Raw genomic sequence first — 26,083 nt, forward strand, 5'->3', positions numbered from 1 at the left:
GAAGGTGCCTTCAGTGCTACCTTCTCCAGCAGGAGTGCCTACCAGGCTGGTGGGATTTCTGCTGCCCATCAGTGCTTCACTCGAACAGGGGAATGGCATTACCTTTAGCTGTGGCACAGAAGTGATTAAGCTGAAGCTATTAAGGGTATTTAACTCTGCAGAGCTGAGACACAGGCTCCAGCGTTTCAGTCCCTGGCCCACACTGATGTGAGGTTCCCAGCTCCTGCTCGGTGCTGACAGCACAGAGAGGAGAGGGTTTTCCTGGGGCTGCTAAAAGCAGCTTCTGCTTTGCTGCACAGATGATGCGCTGGTGCTTGTATGTACTAGGGCAAGACTCCCAATGAACACGTTTGTACAGACTGATGGTCATCTTGTCACTTGACAGAGCTTGTCCCACCTAAAATGGCAGGGTTTGTGTCTGCCAAAGGTGGTGCTGCTTGTTGGAAAGTGGCATTTGAAAATGCAATGCTGTTTTTGGGGTTTTTTTTATTCTGCCATCCCAAACCAACCTTTTTAGGTAGGCAAGAAAAGTCTTACTTGGACAGTTAAAGCTAGGAAGAGCTGCTTCTAGCTAGTAAGAGCTAGAAGGATAAATGATGTTTTTTTCCAGGCTTGCTCCCCAGACCTGCCAGCACGGTTAATTGCTTTATAATTTCTCTTCTCCAGTCTCTTCTGGCTGAATCGTCCTTTTTCACATGTTCCTTTTCCCTCCCTACATCCACCCACCCCTTGGCATCCCGGTTCCTGTAGCCCCAGTGCCTGCATGCTCTCCCCATCCCTTGGGACCAGCAGGCAGGCGTCCCAGCTGCCCGGACAGGCGCTGTTGTGGCACTCAGCGAGGCCATGTGTGCTTCAGCAGGAGTGGAGAAGATGAGTCAAGCCAGCGCGTTCTCCCTCCTTGGTGCTGCTGCTGGCCCAAGTGTGCAGGGAGGAGGACGAGCTGACAAAGGGAATTTTCCTACGCTCGATGTCCATGGCTTATTCCAGAGGCACAGAAAATAAATCACCACTTTGCCCTTTCTTTCCTTGGCTTTTCGCATCTTTATTGTAGGTCTCCTGCTTGGCTGGCCAACTGGTTGGAAGCAACTGATGTCAAGAGCTGGAAGAGGCAGTGCTTTGGCACCGGGCTGATCTGGGTTTTGTGCTCCTCCAGTCTCTGGGAGCTGCCTGGTTTTCTTCATAAGGTCATAATTTCCTTGCAGTCCATGAAGGTAAAGCCAGGTGGGACCAGGGCAGTGGCAGGGATGGAGCTTCTGCACAGCGTGGGCTGGAGACCTTCCCCTTCCAGCCCACGAGTCCCCCAAACCAATTTCTTCTAGAGGTCTTGCTGCGGTGCTCAGATGAGAGCTCTCTTGAAAAGATCAAAGATAGGTGGAAAACATTTTTTTCAAAGACAAATATCCCACAGGCATTGCTAATTTCTTTTCCTTGGATTAATTAACCTTGATGAGAAGTTACATTTCCAATTTGTTGAACGGGGAGGTTAGAGAGCAGGAGAAAGCCCAAAGCAGCAGCTGTGGCGGGAGGGGCTGGAAGGGGGCTGCCTTCATCCCACCGGTCCCAGCCCCCTCCTGTTATGGCCCCTCTCCCGGTGGTACCCCAGGGACCCGGTGGGTGCATGGCCTCCTGCATCCAGCTGCAGGGTCTTGGGTGGGTGAGCCCGGACGGCCGTGCTCACTGTTGCACTTTCTGCCCAGCCGTGGCCAGTGCTCCTTGCAGCAGCCACTCGTGGTGCTGCACTTTCTGTTTTGCATCTGTTTCTGGATGATGTTTAAAAATCTGTTTATTTTTCATACCTCCGTGAGCTCTGGGCTTCCTGTGTGTCCTTCTCTGTCCCTGAACTGTTTTCTAATTTGCATTCATTGCTGCCCCTAATGCCCCTTTTTCTGGTTTTTATTTTAATTTTGTCTGGGTTTAGAACTGCTTTCACTTCCTCTTCCAGACAGGATGAGTTGCAACCAGTGTAGTCTCCATTACTGGCTTTTAGTTCCCAGTTTTCTTTCCTGTGCCTCTCTTTAAATATCTCTGAATTGTTGAAACATATAATTCTTTTCAGATTGGTGAATTTGGCTTCTTTTAGGGGGCAAAATTCTCCATTATATATGCATGTACATATGTAGTCTGATTGTTTTCAGAAATGTCTGTCTTTGAAAACCAGTTCTGGCTCTTCCTTCCCATTCCTGTGTCCCCTTGGACCGCAGAGGCTCAGTTCTCGATGTCTCGGGGTTGCTGTCACCCAGTGATGGGAGCAGTGGGTTTATGGAATTGAGCCTGGGCTCTGGACTTCAGTGTGCTTTATGAATTTTTGGATCCATTTTTGTTTTCTGTGGCGTTGATTTCCCCCTCTCTTCAGTAGTACCTTGGACTTGGTAACAAATGGGGCATCTTGGTTTTTTTGAGGCAGAACAATTATTGCACGCTTGGACAGGCACACCGGTCACATTTGCTGATAGCTTTTCATTAAAGGTTCTCATTAAGGTTCTTGCTCTGTTCGTATTTATCAGCAGTTGCAAATGCATTGACGTGATGAAATCAAGAAGATCGTGCAATGTTATCTTTAAGCAACACTTGGCCCAGAGGTAGGTGTTTTTCTCCGATAAAGGAACAGTACAATTATCCTGCTTCCTGCAGGAGAACCAAATAACATAATAACAGCCCTGACCGGCTGCAGCAACGTGTGGCGGGAGTCGCTTCAGCTGGGAATTATGGGCTTTCTGCAAGGAGAGACAAAGGCAGAAAGCACCTATAACCTGCTTTGATTTTTGGGGCATTGGGCTCAAGTGCTCAAAGCACCGCAGAAGCTGAGAGTGCTTCTCACCAGTAATTAATTACCTGAGTGGAGAGCAATGGAGGCACGGACCAGGTAGGGATGTGGTGACAGCGAGTGTAGACTCTGGGAGGCTGTGCTGCAGACCCTGTCACCGCCTTTCCCTCGGACCCTCTCTGGGTGTTCCCATCCCAGTATTTATCCCTCCCTTTCAAAAAACCATCCCCCAAAGGCGGGTGTCTTGGCGTCGCTCACAAGCTCCATTCAGCAGCAGTGAAGACCAGAGGGATGCTTCAGGTGATCGGATCCGGGGTGGGATAAGAGCAGTAATTTCGAACCAGAGGTGAGAGGGGTGGTGGGAAGGTGATGGTCGGGGTCAAAGGCATTGGTGCCTCGGACACGGACAAGGCATGGTCCCTCCTCAGCTGCACTAAATGCTTTGTAAAGGGGTTTGCCCAGCTGGATGAGCTACATCCCGCACAAAGGACTCTGCTCCTTCAGGAAAGAGGGAAAAAGTGCTGCTGAGGCTTCCTCGACACTGTGCTGGCAAGAAGCCGTGGCAAATGTGATGCTTTGGAGTTGCCACCTTGGCTTGAAACAAGGTACTGAGTCCAGACCAGAGCATCTGTAGCTATGTGTAGAAGGCTGTATTTACTTGTGTGAGTAATCCCTGCTTGGGGGAGGAGGCCTGGTGACCAGGTCCTGTTATGGCAAGCTTGCTGGTGTGAAGAGCAGGAGGTACCAAGGTGGCTGGAGGCTGGCTCAGAGGGGTGGTCACTTTTGCCACCTGTCTCAGCCGCTCTGGTGAGCATTTCCCCATCTCTGCCGTTTTGCACAGCACAAGGCGAAGCTGAGCACAGGGGAACACCGGGCAGGACACCACAACAGAAAGCTGCTCCTGCATAGCTGGTGAGAGTCACCACCGTGCAAAGCACAGCATCACGCTGGGGGGTGGATCTGCTGGCGCAGTGCTTGCAAGGGAATCCATCCTCCATGTGTCTGTACCCGGGGTTCCTGCTTGCTGCCCACCCTCCTTTGGGGAGGGGAGTCCTTTCTACAAAATTCAATGGGATTTTTCTTTTCCATGTATTTCAGTGGCCTTGGGCTTTACATCTTGGCTTTTGCAGGGTCATGCTCTCTCCTTTCTTGTTGCTTCCAGTTCTGATGGATTGCTTTTTGATTTTTGGAAAGATATGTGGTTTGCTAGCAGCAGTTAAAACACTGCTGTGGCTCCATTACTCACAATTGGCTTGTCTTCCCTGTTAGGGTGGTGGAAAAAAACCTTCTTTCACTGGAAAAAAGATGTAAGATTTAAGTCATTCCTTGTATTCCTGACAAGCCATTGCTTGCAAGCTTAAAAAGTCATCAGTTCCCTGTTCCTTTATTCTCCTTCACTGTGACCATCACTGGACTTAGGAGTGTTTTCTGTTGGTGATGGTGAAAAGTCAAAATTATCATCTACCCCATCAGTGCTCTAATGCGTCCTGTGAGGGGGGTGGGAGCATTGCTTTCCGTGGGGATGCTGCATGGCACCAGGGCTGTGACACCCCCAGTTCTTACAAACGGATGGAAGGTGTCCGGCACCACTTTGCTGTCCCGGTGCTGCTTCTGTAGATTTCAGGGCTATTTTGAGGTTTATGGGAAGGCTAATCTACCTGTCTGCGAATTTTTATATCAGCTTTGTTCCCAAAGGAGTGCCCGGTGCAGAGGCTGGAAGCAAATGTCCAGCTTGCTTTAGTGCTTGGCAGCCCTGGAGGAGAAATACTGTGTTCAAAACTGCTGGGTGGGGAAGGGGGTCCCATCGAAGGCTCAGCCCATACCATGTGCTGTGGTTGGGAGCTCCCCCCTTGCCTCACCCCCCTGAGTCTGGGGCTCTCCCCTCCCCTGCAATGCAGTTGAGTGCTGTGCATTTAGCCAGGACCACGTGCATCCCACGCTCCTGCTGCCAGCGCCGCAGAGTTCTCCGCAGGAGTGCCCTTGATGCTTTGCCAGGAGCTCTGTGCTGCAGCCAGGTGGGTGCTGCCCTCCCGCAGCCCCCATGGCGGTGGCCACCAGCAGGTCCCCCCCTGGTAGCCGCAGGGAGAGCTCGGTGCAGGCAGTGCAGGCTGCTCCCCCTGTGCCCATCGCCTGCAGCCCCCCGTGCTCCTGCGGCGTCCGGGATTGGCTTCTTGTGGTGGCGGAGGGCAGAGGGCTCAGCTCCAAGGGGAATGGAGACGTGGAGGTTTTGCTGCTGCTGTGGCAGTGTTTTCCTTTAGGTGGTACAGCACTGAAGGAGGGTGGCTTTAACATCAGGCGACTGCCTGGCTCTTCTGTTCCACCTCGCTTTCCAGCGGTCACTGCCTGGGGCCAGCATCACTCCCTGCAGCACTCTTGGTCCATGGAGTAACTCAGCACCCCATCGTTGCACCCTCGTCACAGCTTGCTGGGGGTCTGCATCCACCACCTTCCCATTCCTTGGGATTTCAGTGCTAGGGAGAGCTTGCAAACAGAGATCAGACCTGCCTAGGGGTAAGTTATTTTAGCAAATACCGTATCAGCCTAAAGGGAATCCATTACTGTTTGTGTTGCACAGCGAAGCAGCATGGCTGGATCCAGGTGAAGGCTCCTCAGGGTGCAGCCACAGCCGTGCACGGCCCGCAGGGGGTCCCTGGCTTTGCCAGGGTGCTGGGAAGGGCAGGGGCTCGTGCTGTGACCCTGGGGGGGTGGGAGCCTTGGGGAGCTGGGGGCGGCTCTTTCTCTGCTTGGTGCTGAGCACAGTTCAGTATAGACGGTTAATGCAGAGAGCCCAGAGGCTGCTGGCAGGGTCACGGGGCTGAATCTGGAGCGATGCCGGGGATTCAGGCTGGAGGGACCAGCTCACCGGAGTCAGAATTCAGCCCGAACTGCTTTGTGCTGAGCTGTCAAAAAAAACCCCACCAAAACCAGCAAGCAGTGCTTATTGTGTAACATACCAGTTTAAATAAGATTTAGTCTTTCATTATTCAGCACTCTGCCTCTACTTGATATTAATTCAAACTCAGTCATTTCTTTAAACCAATACTCTAATTATGTTCTCCTTTTGATCCACAGGACTGCGTGCAATTAAACCAGTACAAGCTGCAGAGCGAAATAGGCAAGGTAGGTTCCTGGAGCCTGGGTTTGGCACGAGCAGAATGCATGCACACGAGGACAGGTGGAAAGACTGTGCCAGCCCAGGAGATCTTACTGGCCAAGACTCCTTGTAACTGTTGTTTGTTTTGGGGTTGTTTTTTGTTCGAGATTTTTTTCCTTATTAGTTTGAGAAAGTTTTGTTCAAGGTCAAAGTGGAGCTACTTCCCCTGAATTCTAAATTTCTTTTCCTTTCCTCTGAAGGTGGTGATGCTGGCTCCCTTCCAGGGTGTTTGCTTGCCAAATGTAACACCGAGAGCCTTTGCTGCATTAATACAACCCAACAAGGAAAGAAAACCAAAAAAAAAAAAAAAGACCAGGGCAGGTGTTTGATCCCCATCAGCACTACTTTAAGTTTTTAGGTCCGTGAATGAAATGCTGGTTTAATTCCAGTCAGCATTTAAAAGCTGCAGAATGATTCAGAAGAGATTCTTCCAAAGTTATTTAGAGTTCTGGGCTGGTGAGCGGTTCAGACACCTGCCCGCTTGGCCGTCTGCCACCACTGCAGATGGGTCCACGGTGCTGCCTGGAAGCTGCACCTACCTTTGCAGTCAGAACATGGCAGCCAGGAGGGACTGCAGCCTGAGCTGCAGAGACCTGCACTGCAAAATTTGTTAGCCCAAAGTCCTCTCCAGAGCGAGAGGCCGTGGGAGGAGGCACCCTTGCTGCTTGTGCTTGGCTGCTGGGCAGCGTGCAAGGCTGGAGACACCACCACCGGTGGTACAGCAGATGTCATCTGAAAGCCACCCACCGCTTCAGACCCACTCATGGCTTTGACATTGGCTTAAGTAGGTTTAAGGAGAGCGTGAAGCCTTCTCTCTAGTGGGTTTGCCCCTGCCTTCTCCTTCCCTGCCGGTCACAGCGAGCACGTAGGCACCCTGAGGCTGGTAGAGGGTCTGCTGGACCTGCTGTGCTTCTGGATCAGCCAGGTGGCTGGTCAGTCTCCTTTGAGACCAGGACCCTCTTTCCAGCTCTCAGGGAAGTCAAGAGAAATGTTTTGAAGGCTCTAGTGTTCATCCCACTCATTTATTCAGCAGGCATCTGTCGGGGATGGTACCTAGCCATGGTGTCGTGTCTTGCTTGCATAAAATGTATCATGTTAACACAGAACTGTGGGGAAAATAGGGATTTGGATGGAGTTTGGCTTCAGGCTGTCACTGGAGCTGTGAGTACAGCAGCAATTCAGGTCTGCATCCCTGGGAAAGCAGGCAGTGGGTCTGCACTGAGGTCCTGTATGCTATCGGGAGATGGAGAGGGTTTGTGCTGAAAATGGTCTTGTGCAGAAGTGCAGGAAAGGTGTTCATGCAGAGTTTTGAAACTTGCACAAAGAAAGTGTGCTTGAAAATTGTTCTCTGCTCCCCGCTCACGTTTAAGACAGACATGGTGGCTTTGGCTCAGGGCTAATGCTCAGCTCCTCCAGACTCTCTTAATCCTCAAGCACCCCGTGGCTCCAACAGAGCTGCCAAAATGTGCGACCTCACTTTGGGGTCACATCACTGCAGGCTTTGCTCAGGGGGAAGGCACAGCCTGGGGCCTCGAAGATTTATTTTTTTTTTTTTTTTTTGGGGGGGGGGGGGGGTTGTTTTGTTGGGGTTTTTTTCCCTCCCCCTCCCTGTGTAAGGCCTCAGTGTGCCAGCCTGCAGCAAGGAGATGAGATGAAGCTGCTGAACTGACTGTGCAATTTGTGTTTATTTTTAGGGTTCCTATGGTGTTGTGAAACTGGCCTACAATGAGAACGATGACAAGTATTACGTAAGTGTCCCTCTCCTCCGCTCCTCACTGCTGCTGCTGCTCCTCATCTCCCTTTGCCCCCCCTCCCTTCTGAGCACCAGGTCCCCTCTGCCTGGCTGCTTTTAGCACATGCATTTCTGATTTGGGTGGCATGCAAGGAACCAAATCTCCCTGCTGGGCATGGAGCTGCTGCCTGCATGCCTGCTGGCGTGCAGCCCCGAACAGGAGGGGAGTCAGGTGGGCTGCCTTATCCAGCAGGCGGGGATCTGGGAGGCAGGCTGCAGAAGCGTCTTGCTGATTTGTCTTGACATTTTCCAGCTATGAAGCAGGTCACCTGAAAGTAGAGGCGTGTGGGTGGTGGTATTTAGCACCTGCCCTTGCATGGGAAGATTGGCCTGGTACGAGCAGGCATGTTTTGTAAGGAAAAGGGGGCATCTATCAGAAAGATGCTGGGCAGTGCCTGGCTCCCCTGCATCTTACCCCCTGGCAGGATGCCTCCCTCTGCACCAAACGGGACCTCGCTGTCAGGGTGCAGGGCAGAAGGCAAACCTCAGCTTTTAAATCCTTTGCTGAGCTGAAGCCAGAGTTGGAAGGTTTCAGATTCAAAAAGGCTGCTGACACTGAAGGCTCCTTCTCTCTTCCTCCCCTTTCAGAGGCAGGTAAATCCTAACCATCCCAGCCAGAATTCCTGCAAAATCTGTCTGCAGGTGTGCCCGTGTCCCTGAGCTTGGAGCTTGCCCAATGGTTTCGCTCAGGCTGAGAGCAGCAGCTGGTCGGCTGGCAAAAGGAAAACTGCCTTGCTGTGTGTGGCTGTGCCTGAGGCTTGTAAAAACAACTTTCAGCAGGTTCTGGTGGATCCCAGGGCAGGAATCTGGTGAGCAGAGCTGGGTGGTTGCAGCGCTGTTGAACCTGAACCCCGGCTGCCCTCGACTCAGCCCACCCAGTCCAGCCCTGTGCTTCAGCTGCTGCTCCGCTGCCCTTGGTGAGAGCGGTCCTGCCTTCACTGCCACCGTGTGTGTGGCCTCATGTGGGTGTCAGTGGGGCCATCGGGGCACCCAGGCAGACTTGTGTGCTGCTCCCTGTGCCAGTGCACGCAGCTGTTGGGCTTGGTACAAAGGGGAATAAGAATGAGCTGTGGGGGTGTCGAACATGTTGGTTCCCCGCTGCTCCCCAGCCAGCCTGTCCTCCATTACCCTTGGATTTACAAGCACTATACGGGGTTGGAGGCGTCGGGTGGGAACTGTATGCCTGTTAGTACTCGTTAGCCCTCCCATGCTTCCAGCAGCCATGAAATTGCAGGAGAAATGTCTTGAAATGAAGGATGGAAGAGATGAGACAAAAATCTGGATGCAATGCCCTGGAGCTGGCCAAGCAAAGGAACCACAAGTCTTTCCATCTCCCGTCCTTTCCAAGCTGACTCACCCACCACCCCAGCGCGGCTGCTGTTTCCAATGCTCCCTTGCCCTGCTGCCCTTCGAATCCTCCCTCCCGTGCCCTGCAGGCTGGGTTTGCTCCACAGGGCGCAATGATGCTTCCCTGACCCTCCTGTCCCACCCGTGTGGGCAGTGCCAGCACCAGGGACACACGATGGGAATGCATTGCATCACATTTATTTCCAGCTGAAAATATTTTTGCATTCAAAAATACATTAATTTTTTTTTTTTTTACCTTTTGGCGCTGCTTTTTTGCTGTGGGAATCCTGACACGGTGCCGGGGGATGCCCAGGGCGGTTGTCACAGCTCGGCCCGAGAGAGCTGGGTTTCAGTTAGCATTGCCTGCTGCGTTCTTGTCCACGTTTTGGATGTGGATTAACACCATGGATGTAGGTTTAGCTGGTCAAATCAAAGCCAAAAGTGAAAGCCCGTGTCCAGGTTAGCCTGGTGTGTGTTAGTTAATCCCCACTTAATCTCCATTTCTTTTTCTAATCTTAGCAAACACTTTAAAGCTACTGCAGCCTGCAAGCGGCTCCCGTGCCTGGGCAGTGTTTCAGCCTCGCTACCTGAAGAGGGATGGGGCGTGCAGACCCCCTTACCACCACCAGTGTTGCAGGGGACGTGATCCTTGGTTTGCCCTCATCCTCCTTTTGGGGAGGGGATTGAGCCTGGGATCCTGGGAGGTGTGTGGAACGCTACCGCGGGGAGAGATGGCACCAGAGCCAGAGCATCGGCGCGGTGGGTGTCAGCATGGAGGAGAGGAGGGGGCATGGTGGAGACACCTCCACTTTTCCGAGATGTTAAAGCAGCCCAGGAGCTGGCAGACCTTTTAAAACTTCAGAGAAATAGTAGCTAATTGCAAAACTGTCTGGTGATTGCTTAAGTCCCCACGTGCCCTCCCAGCGCTGAGATAACTTCCCTGCTGCTCTGCTGATCCCTCCTCTCCAAGGCTGTGTCGTCTTAGACCCCCGAGGTCCGACCCCCCAGGGAGGATGCCTAATGCAACTGCCTGTTACCAGCAGTTGGTAGAAGATTCTGGTAGTCGGGGAGGGTCTTTTCTGCGTGTTTATTTCCCCCCCCAAGTTTAGCTCTGGAGGGTTCTAGCATGAGGCCAGGGTGTTGCTGCCTGCTTTGTTTTCTTTAAGCTAGCGTGCTGCAATAAAAAGCAGCAAAACTTTAAAGAAAGCGGAAAATTTTTATTTTGAAGTATAATTCAGAGTGTGGCTCCTGATTCTTGCTGAGGCATGGGGCCCTTTGCTAGCTCTCTTTGGAAAGGAAGAGTTTATAGGTACCAGGAACTGAATCTAGCTCCTGTCAAAACAAAAGGAAAGATTTCTATGGCTTTAATGAGTTTTGGATCTGACCTAGAATTAGGAAAAACTCTCAAGGAAAAAAAGCTGATCACCACATTGAAGAAAAATGTAGATGCCTTGTGTTTACTTTGTGTGGTTTTTTACCTTCCATTAAAGATGAGAGAGAGCTTCCAAGAGCTTTATCCTTCGTTTCTGCGAACAACTGCAGTGCGAGGAGGGCTCGGAAAGGTGCTGACTTGCATCAGCAGATGCAGGGAATGTATTAGACCTAGGAAACTGAACTTTCAGCACCAAGTATGTGACCCACTGCTGCCTCCGAGGAGGAGATCCCGTGAGGGTGAGGAGCTGGCTCCCAGAACAGAGGTCCGTGCCACTGCGCTCAGTCCTGGCTGCCGCTGGCCATGTGTAGCTGTTACAGCAGCGTTTGTGGGGCTCTGCTGAGGAGCCTTTTACAGCTGGAAAGGTTTCAGTGTCTCAGTTTGCAGGAGGTGCCTTTGACAGTGACTAGGGAAAAAAAGAAGAAAAGCCAAGCTCTGTGAAAAAGCAGCAAATAAAAAGCAAAGGCAAATGTGCCCAGGCAGAGATCTGGTTTGGAGTCAATTGCTGATGGAATTTGATTCTGTGATGCCTCAGGTCATGTCGTCTTCCTATTTTCCATCTCTAAATCAGCTTGCGAAGAAAAGTGGTTATGATGTACATTTGTTGTGCTACTTCTGGACAAAAGCAATAGTGTTGTAGGTTGTCAGTGTGTGTCTTTTTTTTTTTTTTCCCCAATTTTTTTTAATCTGGTTTCCTAAGAAACAAGATTTGTGTGCTTATGCTCTCTGCCTGTTTTTACCTACCAACCTGAGCACGGAGGGCTTTTTTCTACCAACTCTGAATGCTGGGGAGAAATTCCTTCCAGATTTATGAAAAGAGGGCTGAGCAAAGTGCTGCTGCTGAGGAGCAAGTGGCCAGCAGCAAGCCTGGAACTTCCTAGCCCCTGGAGGCCCCACCTGGTCTTCCAGAACTTCCAGGTGGGAAGGGAAGGCACAGCTCCTGTGTTTCTCATCCCCCAGTTCACATAACAGCTACTGAACTGCCAGCTACGCTCCAGCGTGGCAAGGACCGAGGAACCAGCCTCTGATTTCCTTTAGCAGCCCGTGCTGCTCCACAGTGGGGTTGTGAGGAGCTGGGACAACTGGGATAAGAGCAGGAGCCTCCAGCAGGTGGGCACGGCTGCGCTGGGAAGGCATCCCTGCTGTGGTGTCACAGCGTGGATGGGAGCAGCCTGTCGATGTCATTCTGCTGCCGCCAGGACAAAGGGCGGACAAAAGGTGATGAAAGCAGGAGCAGGATTTTAGGGCCGTTGCAGCTAAGCCTGGCTGGCTGAGGGTTTTCTTGCAGTGCGTGGCACTCCTCTCTCCCAGCAGAGCTTCCCCCTGAGCCGCTTCATCTGAGGGGTGTCGGACAGGACAGGTGAGGAAGGGCTGGAAGTGCCCTCCTGTCTGCTTGGCATTCCTGCAGGGTGCCATCACTCACTAGCCAAGGATGTGGGTGGTTAGTAGCATCCTCTGTGCAACATCCCACTCCCCTGGGAGCTGCAGGTAGGGTCTGCCCTTGCAACGCAAGTCTCTGTCGGCAAATAAAATGATATTCCAAGTGCTGTGAAAGCGTCATGAAGGACAAGGGATGAGTTCCATTGGCTCCATCCATTTTTGTCACCCTTCCCTCCCACAACTAATGGCCGTTTTGCTGTTGTCATTACCAACAGCAGGATGCAGGTTCAAGGTCCTGCTGTTGTGGAAGCTGCTGTCCCGGGCATCCCTCCTCTCTGTAAACCTGGCATCTCCTTTCCCTTGGGCAGCTTCCCAGTGGTTTCCAGCTGCAAGGTTGCTAGGAGAGAAGTAAACTTGGATAATAAACATGCCTCAGAGAAAAGGGCACGATTTCAGCTGCCTTTCAAAGGAAAGGGTCAGGACTCATGCCCATGCGTGAATAGTCGGAAGGAAGGTGGGTGCAGGGGCTTGTGTGGGGGAAATCTTCTGTAGGCTCCCTTTTTTCCTGAGGAAGCCAAAGCAAGGCTTACCAGCGCAAAGGGAAAATCCCCTGGCTTGGCTCTGTGCTGGTTCTTTATCAGAAAGGCATTATCTGGCTAATTAGTTCTGCCTGTGAGTACAAATGTCTTTGGCTCTTTCATGCAAGTGAGCCTGGAAGGAGAGGTTTGCTGAAGCATCCCTGTGTTGCTCCCGCATTATGCACAGGTACAACTCCGCCAGGAAGCCTTGTCCTGCCAGCTCGCGCTGGGATTGCCGTCAGCCTTCGCCGCCGTCTGCTCTTGCCTCTGCTCTTGTGATAATTAAGTGGCTGTGGCCCGTTGCGCGCTGAAATTTGCTCTTCATCCTCTGTTTGCGTTTGAAAGCGCGGTGGGACGGGTCCTCTCTCCTGATCCAGCCCTGCTGGTGTAGCAGCAGATACTGGTGCTTTGAAGCCGTTCCAGGCATATCCCGGTGCTCCTGGCACAGCAGGAGGGGTGGTTTACAGCCACCTTGCCTGCCATACGCTAGCTGCCACCCATCGCCCCGTCACCCCTTGTAGCATCCTTCAAGGAGTTCGGGTGCCAGCAGCAGCTCTTGTTCCCTCTGTTTCTGTCCCCCAAGAGCTTTTCTTGTCTCTGCTATTGCTCCATTCCGAACCTTGCTGCTGCCTCCAGCCCCTGCCCAGAGCCAGCACGTTGCATCTCTTTCTTCTTCTAAAGCTCGTTGCCATGAGGCAGGGAGGACTCAAGGTGGGATGGGAGCAAGAGGAGCCTTCTCCTCCCGGGCTGGCGATGGTTGAAAGAAAAATAGGTGTGCTGTGTACCAATTCCTTTGATTATTTTTTTTTTTTCCCTCTTTAAATTTTCATTATATATATAGAAAAAAAGCAGGCAGTGTAGGAAGTCCTCCAGGCTTGGTCCTGGCCATCCTTGGAGGTGGTTGTGCACATCTTGGATCCTCTTTCAGCAGACCAGGAATCATTTGGCTAGCTGTACTGGACGCAGCACTGTGCTAAGCAAAAGATAAGCACTTCTGCGTCTCTCTCAACATTGTTGTTTCCAACAGTTGGCTGGGGAGCTGTCAGGCAGGATTGAGAACTACAGTGTCTCATCTCAATTACACGGGTGCAAATCCAGAGGATTTCACTGGATCAGTACCAAAAATAACAATCTTGTCAACGAGCCGTGAACCTGGCTGTAGCGGGAGCACTGGCGGGAGGCGGGGATCCTGGGGTGTGTGGTGGCATTGCCTCCAGGAAAAACAGCCTGGGAAGGAGCTTGCTGAAATGTTTTTGGTGACCTGTTCCTGGTGTATGTATTAAAAACAGGTAGCGTGCAGAGAGCCAGCCTCCATGGTATTAATGCAAAATTCCTTGGCATTTGACTGTGTCCTGCAGGAGTCCTTGGTTAATTATATGTCACAGGGGTGACTCCAGCATGAATTACAGATTTGGATGCTTAATGAATAGGAGTAACTACCTATTCTAGGGGAAGGAGCCAGTGACCATCCCATCTCCTGGGAGCATAGACTATTTTTCTAAGCAAATTGTCCCATGAGCTGGTTTCTTATGAAGTATTTATCTGTTGGGCCACTCAGGGCTGTTTGAGTGACCCTCAAAGGGTTATTAATGCACCGAGCAGATGGAGGCGCAGAGACAGTTTATTAAATTCAGCTTGCCTTTTGCCACTGTGCTAATGCCAATTGCATGGCAGAAAAAATAACCCTGACCCCCTCAGCTGCCTGGGTTCGCAGCGGTCCCAGCGTGCCACCAGGTATGAGAAGGGAGGGAAGCCACCAGTAAAATCCTGCTTCCCTCCCTGCACCTTCGCCGTGCTCCTGCACGGGGCTGGCCTCGCCGTTCCTGATGGTGCAGGGACAGGTGTTCAGCAGCTTGCTTATGGTCTTGGGCATGGTGCTGGGTCACACTGTGGGTGCTCTCTATTGCTCTGGCAGCGTGGAAGAGGTTTATGGGGCAAAAATAGTCTCAGGGAATACAAAAAGCCTCCCTGGGTGGCGCAGAGCTGGTGGAAGGGCTGTGTCCTCACCCTGTTCCAGGTCTGCGGTGTCAGCTGCGAGGGTGTTAGCTGTACGCCTGTGAGATCCCAACTTTTTTGCTTCCTAGAGCCTCTGGCAAAGCAAAACGTAAGGTGGAGCAGCCTTGAAGTGGCTCTGACTTGTGGCATGCCGCAGCAGCAGGTACATGAAGGTCAGCTAGAGGAACCCCCCTCTTCCCTCAAGCTCTTGCCCCAAATGCGGAACTTGGGCTCCTTTTTCTTTGTCTCATTTAAAATAAATCAAACCCATTTATTTTTTTCCTGGGAAAAGAGGAATGAAACAGATGGTTAGCAGTGCTTTTAGCAAAGCCTGTATCAACGTGTATCTCTGCTGTGGCTACCACTGACCAGGAGACTTCTTCCCTAGGTTGAGGAGCAGCCCTGAGCCAGCCCCTGATGCCCAGCATACTCTCAGGTCACAGCAATGAGCACTTTGGCTCTTGTTCAGTTTTAACACTGCTTTTTCTTCTCCTTTCAGGCTATGAAAGTCCTCTCCAAAAAGAAGCTCTTGAAGCAGTATGGATTTCCACGTGGGTATCTCACGTTTAGAGGTCTGCCCATTGTCCTCGGTCAGGCAAATATCTCTGTAGAAACGTTGTCTGCAAGGGCTGCAGAACTTGGCCTCATTTGTAAGCTGCCCAAGTAGCTGGGGGCTGGTTAAAATGCAGCGGATAGTGAAAGGGTGGGCACAACCGCAGGGAACTCCAACGAACTTGGTAATTAGGTTCCTGGCTTTGATTTTCTGAGTCTCTTTGAAGTGCTGACCCTTCCGTGTTTACCATCTGTGAAGCCTAATTAAGTGCTGGAAGTTAGGCAAGGTGGACCCCCTCCTCCCAGGGGCTCTTCTACCCCCTCAGGTAGCACCTGGCCCCAGTGGCTGGGCCACTGGGCTGGGAGGAGCTGGTCTGAATGGGGCTTGGAAATCTCAGTTCACCAGCACCTGGTACGCAGGAGTGAGCAGCCATTGCCCCCTCTGCAGATACCTCCGGCTGTTCGGGAAGATCTCATTACCTTGTTATCGTGCTTGCAGGTCGTCCTCCTCCCAGAGGGTCGAAAGCATCCTCCGGAGAGCAGCCAAAGCCCATGGCACCGCTGGACAGGGTCTATCAGGAAATAGCCATCTTAAAGAAACTGGACCATGTCAACATTGTTAAGCTGATAGAGGTGAGCCGCTTCGTCCACCCCGAGCTAGACTGAAACAAGTTGGATTTGTATTGCAGCAAGAGGCTCTTTCTTCAGCCACCCCTATTTCAGCCAAAATTGTTTTAAAGTAGTTAAGAAATGTAGAAATTTAGGCTGGTGAATCCAAGCAAGATCGTACTGATTACGTGTGACAAAGTGACATGCTTACCCTAGGCTTTGGGCTGGTGCCCAGGAGAAGGCGGCTAGCTGTGCCGATGGAAACAGCAACAAGCTTTGAGCAGTGAAACATGCGTAGACAAACCTGGGAAGGTGCACTAGTGCAAGACTTCAGTGCTGTTCTCATTGTTGCCTGAGGTCAGAATAGGACATGCAGTACCTTTATTAGTAAGCTGTTTCTCCAAACACAGGCAGAAGCCCAGATTTTCCTGGAGACAGGAAAATCCGTGCCCTTCAAAGCCCCTCTCTCTGGGAACCTTGAAGTATTAGCCTAAGTCATCCTCAATGCTTTGCTGCTCAGCACAGTGTACAGGGAGCAGTAAAATATTACTTGATTTAAAATCTCTTTGTTTTCCTGCTGTTTTTTCTCCTTTCCCCTTTTCTCTCTGTTATCCATTACAGGTCCTTGACGATCCTGCAGAGGACAACTTGTACATGGGTATGTGACTCGTATACACGAACAGAACCATCTGGGCTTAGACCTAGCGATGCAAGTAACACGTACCGGGGCTCGGGGTCGATGCCTGGAGGAAACGTGTCCCAGCTTCAGCAGACTTGTTTTTTTTCTGAAAAGTGAAATGCCTGTAGAGGCAGCTGGGATGGAAGGGCCCCTTGCAGTAGGGTAAGGCAACTGGGGGTCTTAGTACAGCTGTGCACATCTTGCCATGGGGACACTAAAAAGACACGATGGCGGCTCTGCCCTCCCCTGTGTGTGTGTCGGTGCTGGGGCCAGGAGAGAAGGGAAGGGTGAGGGATGGGTTCTCCTCTTCCTGGTGCGAGGTTGGTTTCTCCAGACTTATGTAGGCTGTGGATAGTGGTAGAGACTCTGGGAAGCAGCATCGTCTCAGGGTGTCCCCTCTGATGCCTATGGAGACACGGAGCAGCCTGCCAAGCCTCGGGAGCTCCTAAGGGAGCAGCGCTGCTGCCTTTGGCCTCTGAACCCAGACCCTGCCGCGGGGGGCTCGGGTGAGGGATTCCCACCCATTCCGTCTTCCTCTGCCCCCAGCCCTGGAGGTGCCAGCCACAGGCTGACCCCCAGTCAGGCAAAACCTGGAGGGACAGGCCAGGGAGGCACTGAGGTGCCCTCTGAGGTGGCCCAGAGGAGTGGGATGTGTGACCCTGTTACATCTGTTTCCCAGTCAGATAGGCTCCAAGGCTGCTTCTCATGAAATAATTATGGGATGCTTTTGAAGCTGCCTGTGCAAGGGGCCTCTGCTTAGCAAACAAAGCTATTTGCCTTTGAAAGGCCACTTTTTCCCTTTCTGCTGAAGCTGCAGGGGCATTCTGGCAGCATCGTAAAGCGGCAGCCCAGGCAGGGGCAGGTGCGGTGCCGAGGGTGGCTGGGGCTGATGATTAAAGGCCTGAACCCCTGGGGATGGAGAGGAGGGGGAGAGGTGAGGGAGGAAGCTTTTTTGTTGAATGAAAATAAATGCATGAGGAAGTCAAAGCTGCAGAAAAGAAAAAGAAAAAAAACCCCAACCCAACAAAACCAAACCCAAGTTCTTGCTGTGGAACAAGATAAGGGTCCAGAAATGGCAGCGACAGCAGCAGGGCAAGTGGCACGTCTCCTGGTCCCACTGGGACCTTGGGGAGGGTGCACTGGGCAGCAAGCAGTGGCTGCATCCCGGTTGTCCATGCCCCATCACCTCTTTGCTGTGCCTGGGATCTCGTGAGCGGGTCTGGCAGAGTGACGCAGGCAAACCAAGCTTCTGCCTTTGCAGTTCCCTCGGCAGCAAGGGGATGCTGTAGGTGCTCAGGACTGAGCCTGTGGGTTTCCTCCTCCTGCTGCTGACCCAGCTGATGATGAACTGCACCTTTCTCCTTTGAAAAATGCCCCCGCTACAAAGCAAAACCAAAGAAAGTGGCGTTTGCTCTTTGCTAATCACTGCTGGGGTGAAGGACTGCTGTGAGCTCTGCTGCACACTCACAGGGAAGGAAGCAGGGGGTGGAAGGTGCCGATGGAAACCAAACGACCTGCAATGGCGCAGGGTGGTTGAGTAACGAAACGCTGCCACAAACTGCAGCTTCTTCCGCCTGGAGAGCAAGGAGCGGCAGTGCAGGCTGGCTTGGCGCGTTGGTACCTTCAGCTGGTCTAGCAGCACAGCTGTAAGCAGGGCTGCTGGTGCTCTGGGGAGGGCGATTTGCTTGCATTTCTTGGGGGGTGCAAGAAGTCCCTTAGCAGTTCATGAGGAAAGAGCTCTCCCGCTAGACAGAGGCAGATCCTTCTCCTGTTTGCAGACCAGGTCAGACAGGACCAGAAAAACACATTGCCACTAACCCCCTAATCAGACACAAAACCTCCTGTACTTTACAAACCTCAACTCACACCAAGAAATCTGCTCCAATTGCTCCTGCCCGGGAGCGTTTACCTCTGACAGCCATGTAGCTACGTTGCTGATTGACACAGCAGAAATGGAGCAGTGTGTTCTTACAGCATCTCGCTCGCTATCAGCCATTTAGCAGAAATATCCTGCCAAACACCCTCCCTGAAGGTACTGAATAAGATGGGTCTCAAAGCAGCAAGGGCTGAACACCGGGAGCAGCAGAAATATGGTTGATAAATAAGCACCCGCTGCCTCTCTGCGTGGAGCTGGCGGGAGGTAGGGATATTTGTCTTGGAAGAAATGAATATTTTCATTTTGCATCCTCTAGTGTCCTTGTCATGGGTGAGGGAAGAGAAGCGAGTGGAGATAAATTGATTTTGCAGGTGTGGGAATATATGTGGGTTTGTAGGTGCTACAAAATTGATAAGCCCGGTCCCCTTTTCTGATTCATTTATGGTGTGATTTCCTTTTCTTGCAGTGTTTGACCTCCTGAGGAAAGGGTAAGTAGCCCTCCTGGGATCCCTTGTGTTGAAAATTTGTGTGTTCATCATCGGCTTCCTAGGTGAAATGGAGGGTTGATGTGTACAGTGGGGCAAGCGCGGAGGCAGCAGCATCCAGCGCTGGTACAGCCCAGAATGATGTGGTGAATAGTGATGGGCCGGGAGGGCACATCTGGGTGCCAGGCTGTGATCCAGAAAACAAACTTGGTGCCAATTCCCCATCACATGCCTGGAAGAAAAGGTTTTGGTAGCATTACCCTGCTGGGGTGACAGCTCTGGCAGAAGGGGTGCGGGGTTGCATCAGTGTTCGCTTGCCACCCGCTGCCTTGTTTTGCCCCTAGCGCTAACATATCGTGGGAGGCTGGTTTGTTGGCACATTTTTCTGTAGCAGGAGAAGTGATGAGGTGGTGGGAGAATCCTCAGTGCTTTTTGCTACACCTGTGCTGATTCTGCACCTCTGCGGAGTCACAGCGCGGCCAGGAGACCTGTGCCCAGGATGGGGGAGATTCCCAAAGGGCTTATTTATCTCTCTGGCCGCACCAGCAAGCCTCTTGCAGGCTGCCAGCTCCAACAGGTTGGTGAGAGGCTCCCCAGTCTCCCTGGTGACCAGGCTGATGACTATCCTGTAGGAGAGGGGGAGGGAAAAATAAAACCCACCCTCTTGTCATCAGCTGTGGCCAGGGAACATGCAGCGCAGCCTGCCTGCCTCTAGCAGGAGGCAATTAGACTCCATTAGTGGCTCTGTCAGTCCTGCCGGCTGGTTTCAGCCGCAGAGAGATGTGCCTGAAGAGGGAGGCAGAAAAAATGCAAACGGGAGCTGAAGGTCATCAATCAAGTGGGCAGCAAGGGAGAAGTGTTGCAGGAAGGCTTTGCTGCTGGGTGCTGAGGCCACAGAGCCTGGCTTTGGCAAAGGGCTGTTCCCCGCCAGGGTTTGGCTTGCAAGGACAGTGCCTTGGGAACGATCATTGAAATCCAGCTCAAGTCAGTGGGCGTATGTCCAAATGCAAGGTCAAGCTGCTGAGCACAAGCAGGATTAACCCCCAGCGCAGTGAAGTCCTTGGCTCCTGCCATTCATCCGCTGGGGAACAGGAGGTGCTGAGTGGCTCCTGCATCCTCTTTGCCCTCAGCTTTCAGCAGGCACAGGCAGAAGAGGAGCTTTTAGAGGAGACTGCATCTCTCAGCAATGCCGGCATACAAAAGAAAGGAGAGGACAAGCCGACCAGGTAACCTTGGCTGTTCACAGCTGAATGGCTGAGTGCCAGTGGTGGCTGAACCCTGAACAGTTAAAGAGGTTTTCGAGCAGTTTAGCACAATGCACTGGAAATATGCCCACTCAACCTTTAAGCCACTGGTTCATCTCTAGATTCTGCGTTGGTTTAGACAAGCTGCACGCTGATGTTGCTTCAGGACTGAGCCCCAGCAGGCATGATGTCCAGTGCACAGCAATGGGCACTCTGTCCCTGCTGCTGCTGGGCACCTGCTGGTGATGCTGGTGTTCGCAGCCATGAGCAGCTTTAGCAAGAAACTGAAGGCCAAACCCAGTTTGGTTCTTTCTCTGTATTTTTTCCCATTAGGGCTCTCAGCGTTTGCCTGATTTTGTGCAGACAGAAGCAGTTAATCATGGTGATGAGGGGTGGCTCACGCTGGCTCAGGGACTGCGCAAAGCCACCTGTCAGTGCTAGCCAAGCTCACTGACCTCAGCGTCACCGTGTCCAGAAAGGATGGCTATGCCTCCCTCCTGTGTCACAGCACCCAGGACCTCTCGGGAGCCTGGCCCTCACGCTGGGGATGTGGTGATGGAGAACATGAAACTCCTCCAGCAAGGAGCGTTGCTGCCATTCTGCAAGGTGCTGAGTCCCTCTCCTTCTTCCTTACAGCCCTGTCATGGAGGTACCGAGTGACCAGCCCTTCAGTGAGGAGCAGGCTCGGCTCTACTTCCGAGACATCGTCTTGGGCATCGAGTACTGTGAGTACCCCCAGCACTGGCGTGCGTTGGCCTCCTGCTCAGCTGGGGAGAAGCCTCTCGGCTCTGGTGGGCTGTCAGCTGAGCCAGCAGGTCCCCCCTCATGGCACGGGGTGGGCTTTGCAGGTGGCGGGGGCCCCACTGGGCTTAGCTGTAACCAGGCAGTGTCACAGATGCTGGGAGCAGGTGTTCCTCAGAAAGGATGTTAGGAAAACAGCAGCTTCCCTTTTCTCTTCCACTTGCTTCTTGCCGAGGAGCGTCCCTGAAGGCAATAGCAGAGCCAGCAAGTGGGTGTTTGCAGTGACACGAGCGGTCGGCTCCAACTGGGACAAATCCCTGTCTCTAGCTTAGCAGGGCCAGCGCCAGCTGTGGGGAGAGCTGGGGAGCAGCACAGGGAGGGTGCCCGTCCTCCGCACCCTCTGCGCTGTCACGGGTGACTCCTCGTGGCTCAGGGCTCCAGTGTGTTCCCAGGCTCTGGCCGGAGACTGCAGCAGTGGGGTTCCTCTTCTTCGTAGCCCATTTGATCATTGTCGCCTTATTCTGGTAAGTCTTCTGCCACAACTGAGGCCAGATGCTTTGCTGAGCACCTGCCCTGACGAGCACAAGGAAGCCCTGACGGGTCTGTAAATGATGGCAGGGAATTTTCTGGCCCCTCTGGAGTTGACGTGGTCCTGCTGGCATGACGGGTAGAAGAAGAGGAGGGGTCCCTGAACCGAAGCCACAGGGTAGAGCGGTCTGTGTGCTGGTATGTTGTGAGCGTGAGCCCTGTGGAGCATTGAGGACTGGGTGCCGTTTGCCCTGGTGGACCCTTAGCAGAGCTGGTGTGTCCATGTAAGCTTCTGCTCTCCGCAGCGAGGGATGTCTGGCCGTCAGGTGGTGCATTTTGCTCGCTGCTGATCTGCAGTCCTTGTGCTGCTGGCTTTGTGGCTGGGCTTCTCTTCTGACCCTTGCCAGCAGGTTGTCCTCCTGGTAGAGGAGAATCAAATTCTGCTGTCCTCCTGGTAGACAGCCTTCCCTAGAGTTTCGCCATCTCATCGTTGACTGCTGTCTCTGCACACTGATGCACTAAAGAACCGACCATGGCTGGGCAGCTGAATGTGAGGACGAAGAGTCAATAGAGCTCTTGCAGAGGGAACTCCTGCCTCACAGATCTGTTATCTCTATTTTCCAGAGAAGACAACAAACGTGTAGATAAGGTGATCCTGTTAGTACATTGTATTTTGATTACCAAACAGCTTTTGATTAGGTTCATTAACAGTAGCTCATAAGTCCCTTCGGTTGGGTGGCCTTTTGTGGATTAATAGCTAGACAATCAGGAAAGTAGGAATCCAGCTTTCGCAATGGAGCAAAGTCACGGGTGTGGTTAAACAGGAATCCATAATGCGGCCTGGATTGTTCAATATATTCCTAAATGATGTGAAAAAGGTAGAGTACAATAAGGGTGATGACATCTAGTTATTCAGGATAGTCATTGAGATGGGTGATGACATCTAGTTATTCAGGATAGTCGTTGTCAGAACCAACTGCGAAGGCTGGCAGGAAGATGCTGTGATCGCAAGTGATGGCATGGTAAAATGGGAGATAAAAATCCATGTTGCTGACTGCAGGGTAATGCATGAGGGGGACAAACACTAAAAATCTGTACATCGTGATGGGCTCTCAATCAGCTGTTCTCACTCGAGCTTGGTTCCTAATAGTTCTCTTGAAAATGCCAGCCCACTGGTGATGTTCAACAAAACTAACAAGATTTGGGGAATTAGGGGGAATGAAACAGACAAGAAAACAGAAATCCAGTTATTTGGATCTGTAAGAGCTCCTAGGTATAGGCAAGGAGTACCTTGAATGTTTTGTGTGACTCGGCTCAGCCTGTCTTAGAAAGAGCCCTCTAGAGCTGGAAAAGGCCCGAGAAGGATGGTCAGGCTGGTCCTGGAACATCTTCTGTACAGAGATGGAACATCTTTTGTGCAGAGAGAAGACCAAAGCTCTTAAGATTTGAAAATTATCATGGGAAGGGGTGATATGACAGAGGCTTATAAAATCTCAGTGTCGGGGAAGTGATGAACAGGGAAGGAATCTGCTCTGTCTCTAGAAACACAAGAACTGCAAATAAAAATAATCAGGGAGCCAGTTTAAACCAGAAGGAATTACCCTTTCATGTAGCGTGTGAAATTCAGTGTTAAGGGAGCTAGGAGGTGCCGGAACCAAACAGGCTCCAAGCGAGGAGACGGATCTGTAGAAGAAAAGTCCATCAAGGACAACAAAATATGAGGACACGGGCAGAGTTTGCCATTGAGCTCCCCGAAGCAGGGAGCGTGGCTGCCAGGGGTGTCCCATCTTTCTGCTTGATGCTTTTCCCCAAGCTATTGCCCCTGGCAGGAGATGGGGTGCCGGGGCAGGTAGGTCTCTGGTTTGGCTTCTCTTCCATCCTTGCCTGTCCTTCAGCAGCTTGTCTGCATTGTCCTTGTGGTTGTGGCTGTGCTGAGCTGTCAGCAGAGGCAGCTGCGCTACGCCGGGTTCTCGGGACGGATCTAGGTTATCTGGGCATCTTGGGCTTGGCAACCTTCTATAAACCTGGCTGGCTTTGGCAGTGCCAACGCACGGGTTTGGTGGCAGATCCGAAGTCAGGGTGGCCAGGAGAGGGAGGGACGAGGATCGTCATCCCCAGTCAATGAGCAGTGCAAAGTGTGAAACGTCAGACGTGCAAGATGGAGCTGTGTCACCCTCCCTGCTCGCTCCAAGGTGAGATGTTTCCAGCTGTTTCAACCTTAGGAAATAAATACCTGCAGCTTTCACAAACTCGAGGGAATTGTTTCAAATGTGCTTACAAAAAGCCAAGGTGTAGGCACATCAAACTCAAAAGTAACGTTTCGTGCTGCTGTCATGCCACGTCTGCCTTAATTTTGCCCCTCTCTGGTGGCTCCTGCAAGCTCAGCAGCTCCTTGGAGCCAGAGCAAGCCCCTTGCTTCTATAAGGCTTTTGTTGAAGACTCATCTGGATTCAGCAGAGAACAAGTCTCTGAGCACACTGCTGAAGCAGAGGGAGGTGGTTTGCAGCACCCTGGTCCATCTCTGCATTGAATGCAGCATCACCTCATTTTTTGGCTAAAACCCGTCGCTGGGAATAAAATCTTTGCAAGTCTGTGACAGTCCAGAAGCTTCCAGGTAGTGCCCAAATCAGTCGGGTCACCCCTGGAAGTTGGTGGGAAATCCATACATGAAGGGGAAGCTCGAGACTGTTTTTCAGCAGTTTGAAGGGCGAAGACTGCAGGTTTTTATTTTCTCATTAGCATTCATATTACAGCAGAATTTGTATGCCTCAGCTGGGAGGAGATCCCAGCTCTGCTGCGCTGGATGCTGCTGGCATAACAGTTCCTGCTCGGAGAAAACTTTGACTTTAGAAGATAGTAAAACATTAAAAAAAAAAATAGTAGTAAAATTTGGGTAGTCCTAGGCAGAGGGAGTGAAATTGGGCAATAAACTATAGGATGCCCAAGTATGCCCAGCAAGAGGAACAATAGGATGCTTTATTTTGGGGTATTGAGTAACCACTTATTTTATTAGCAAATGAAAGTTAAAAATGGTCTTCTCGGAACTGCTGGGTAAATGCATGGCAATTATTATGTAATTAAAAGGAAAAGCGCACTGTTTGTGCATGCTGAAGGAAAAGTGTTGCCAGGCAATCTAGAGATTGCAAGGTAATTTTAATGTAAGCGTACATAATTGTTATGCAATTTGGGAGTCTCAATAACCATGCAGATGGTTGCAGCTCTCAGTCAGCACGGCAGCAAATGCAGCATTGCTGGGTAGGTTTTATTAAATTAGAAGTTGCAAACAATTCCTGTCAGAGCCTGCAAGGCATTAATCCAGGCCAGCGTGCTGTCCTTGGTGCAAAGGGTCTGCAGTGACCGGGAAGGGCTGCAGGAGCCCAGCAGGTGGGACACGTGGGCTGGCCTCCTCGATTACCGGTGGGACACGCGGGCTGGCCTCGGTTACCAGTGGTGGCCTGTGGTCCATGGCCGCTGTGTGTCTGTCTGTAGGGACTGGACTTGACTGGTTATCCATGATGCGTGCCTGGGATGGGGACCTCCTGCAGGAGGGCTGGCTCTGGGGAGAAGCATTTGGAGGAAGGCAGGGCTCGGTGCGAGGAGAGCAGAAGGATCCTGTGCCGGGTGGGAAGCCTGCTTAGGCAGGGGGGGATGCCCTGGGGGCAGCTGAGAGCTCCCCATCCAGGCAGTGGCACGGTCAGCTGCTTCTGGCTGGGCTTCTGGGTTTCATACATTTAATACTGGGAAGTACGCACAGTCCCAACCTCATTCACTGAACGGTGAAGAAACGGAGGCAGGTTCAAGGTGTGAGAGCCGGGGAGGTCTGCGCATGGTAGAGCATCCCTTCCTCTGGCCCCCGACCTGCTGGGAAAATATTTTGAGCTTAAGCGTGGTGGTATCACGGGTTCACATGCTCTGGGTTTGTGTGCCTGTCTCAGACCGGGGGCTCTATTGTGCTGACTGTGTCAGGAGTTATTTACACACATGCAAACTTTAATTCCCGTCCTCATGAAATGGGCCCTATGAAGGAAAGTGTTTTTGCTCCCGCTGGCAAGATTTCCCCAGTACTGAGGGCATTGCACGTGTGCACCAGGGAGCCAGGCTGTTGTCTCTGTGCTCGAAGTACCGCTGGAGTGGTAATTTCAGAACATGCTTAAGTACTTTGGATGGAAAAGTTCTGCTGGATTATTTGTGTCATTAACTAAAGCATGTGCTTAAGCGTCTCTGAACTGGGGATATGTGCAATTACCTCCCTTTCCACTTGTAACTTCCCTCTCATAGTGCTTATGCGGGGTTATTTAAGGTTCAGTCTTCCTTCTAGTAAGGCAAACGTTGCTTTCTCAGTGATGCTCAGCAGAAGTAGATGTGGTGGATAGCGAGGAGTCACCGAAGGACTTAGCTGCCGCAGGAGGAGTCAATCCTGGAAGCTGGGAGGTGACTGTGGTGATGCCCCAGGGTCAGCCCAGGGTGCCTGGCAGTGGGACCCACGAGCAGTGCCAGCCAGATGGGTGCCCAGCCGCTCACCCTGCACCCTGGGAGCAGTGGCCCAGACATTTCCTCAGCCAAAGGTTGTGTCTTTGTAGTTAACAGCCTGTGATACTGTTACATTCGTTTGTTCGTTTGCTTTTTGAAGTTGTGTGTAAATCCTCAATGTCTGCTACCCCTGCTCTTCCTAACTCTCTTCCCAACTCTCTCTCTCTTCCCTACTCCTGTTATGCTGTGGGAAGCAGTTCCCATTGGGGGTTCAGGTTGATCCTGCAGGTCTCGGGTGATGCCAGCAGTGACTTGGGAACAATCCTGCCCACTCTGCACCACCCCTGGTTTACAGACCTCTGTCACACCTTCGCAGGCAGCTTTCCGAGGCTGCAGAGTGCTTGTCTGTGCCAAGTGTCCTTTCACCCCTTCGACCATCTGTTAGAAAAAGTCCTGG

At 52.0% G+C, this 26,083-nt stretch overlaps 1 protein-coding gene across 3 annotated transcripts in view; it reads left to right on the forward strand.

Moving 5' to 3' along the window:
- The window catches only part of CAMKK1 (calcium/calmodulin dependent protein kinase kinase 1), a 107,484-nt gene that overhangs the window by 46,826 nt on the left and 34,575 nt on the right, over positions 1–26,083 (forward strand). For all 3 annotated transcript variants that reach the window (XM_055796738.1, XM_027791087.2, XM_005240578.3), the window contains exons 3-9: positions 5,837–5,884; positions 7,613–7,666; positions 14,942–14,993; positions 15,494–15,627; positions 16,225–16,261; positions 18,625–18,646; positions 20,524–20,612. In XM_055796738.1, coding sequence (XP_055652713.1) covers positions 5,837–5,884; positions 7,613–7,666; positions 14,942–14,993; positions 15,494–15,627; positions 16,225–16,261; positions 18,625–18,646; positions 20,524–20,612 — 436 coding nt within the window. The remainder of the gene's footprint in view (positions 1–5,836; positions 5,885–7,612; positions 7,667–14,941; positions 14,994–15,493; positions 15,628–16,224; positions 16,262–18,624; positions 18,647–20,523; positions 20,613–26,083) is intronic.

The sequence above is a fragment of the Falco peregrinus genome, chromosome 2, assembly GCF_023634155.1.
Source record: "Falco peregrinus isolate bFalPer1 chromosome 2, bFalPer1.pri, whole genome shotgun sequence".
Lineage (NCBI taxonomy): Eukaryota > Metazoa > Chordata > Aves > Falconiformes > Falconidae > Falco > Falco peregrinus.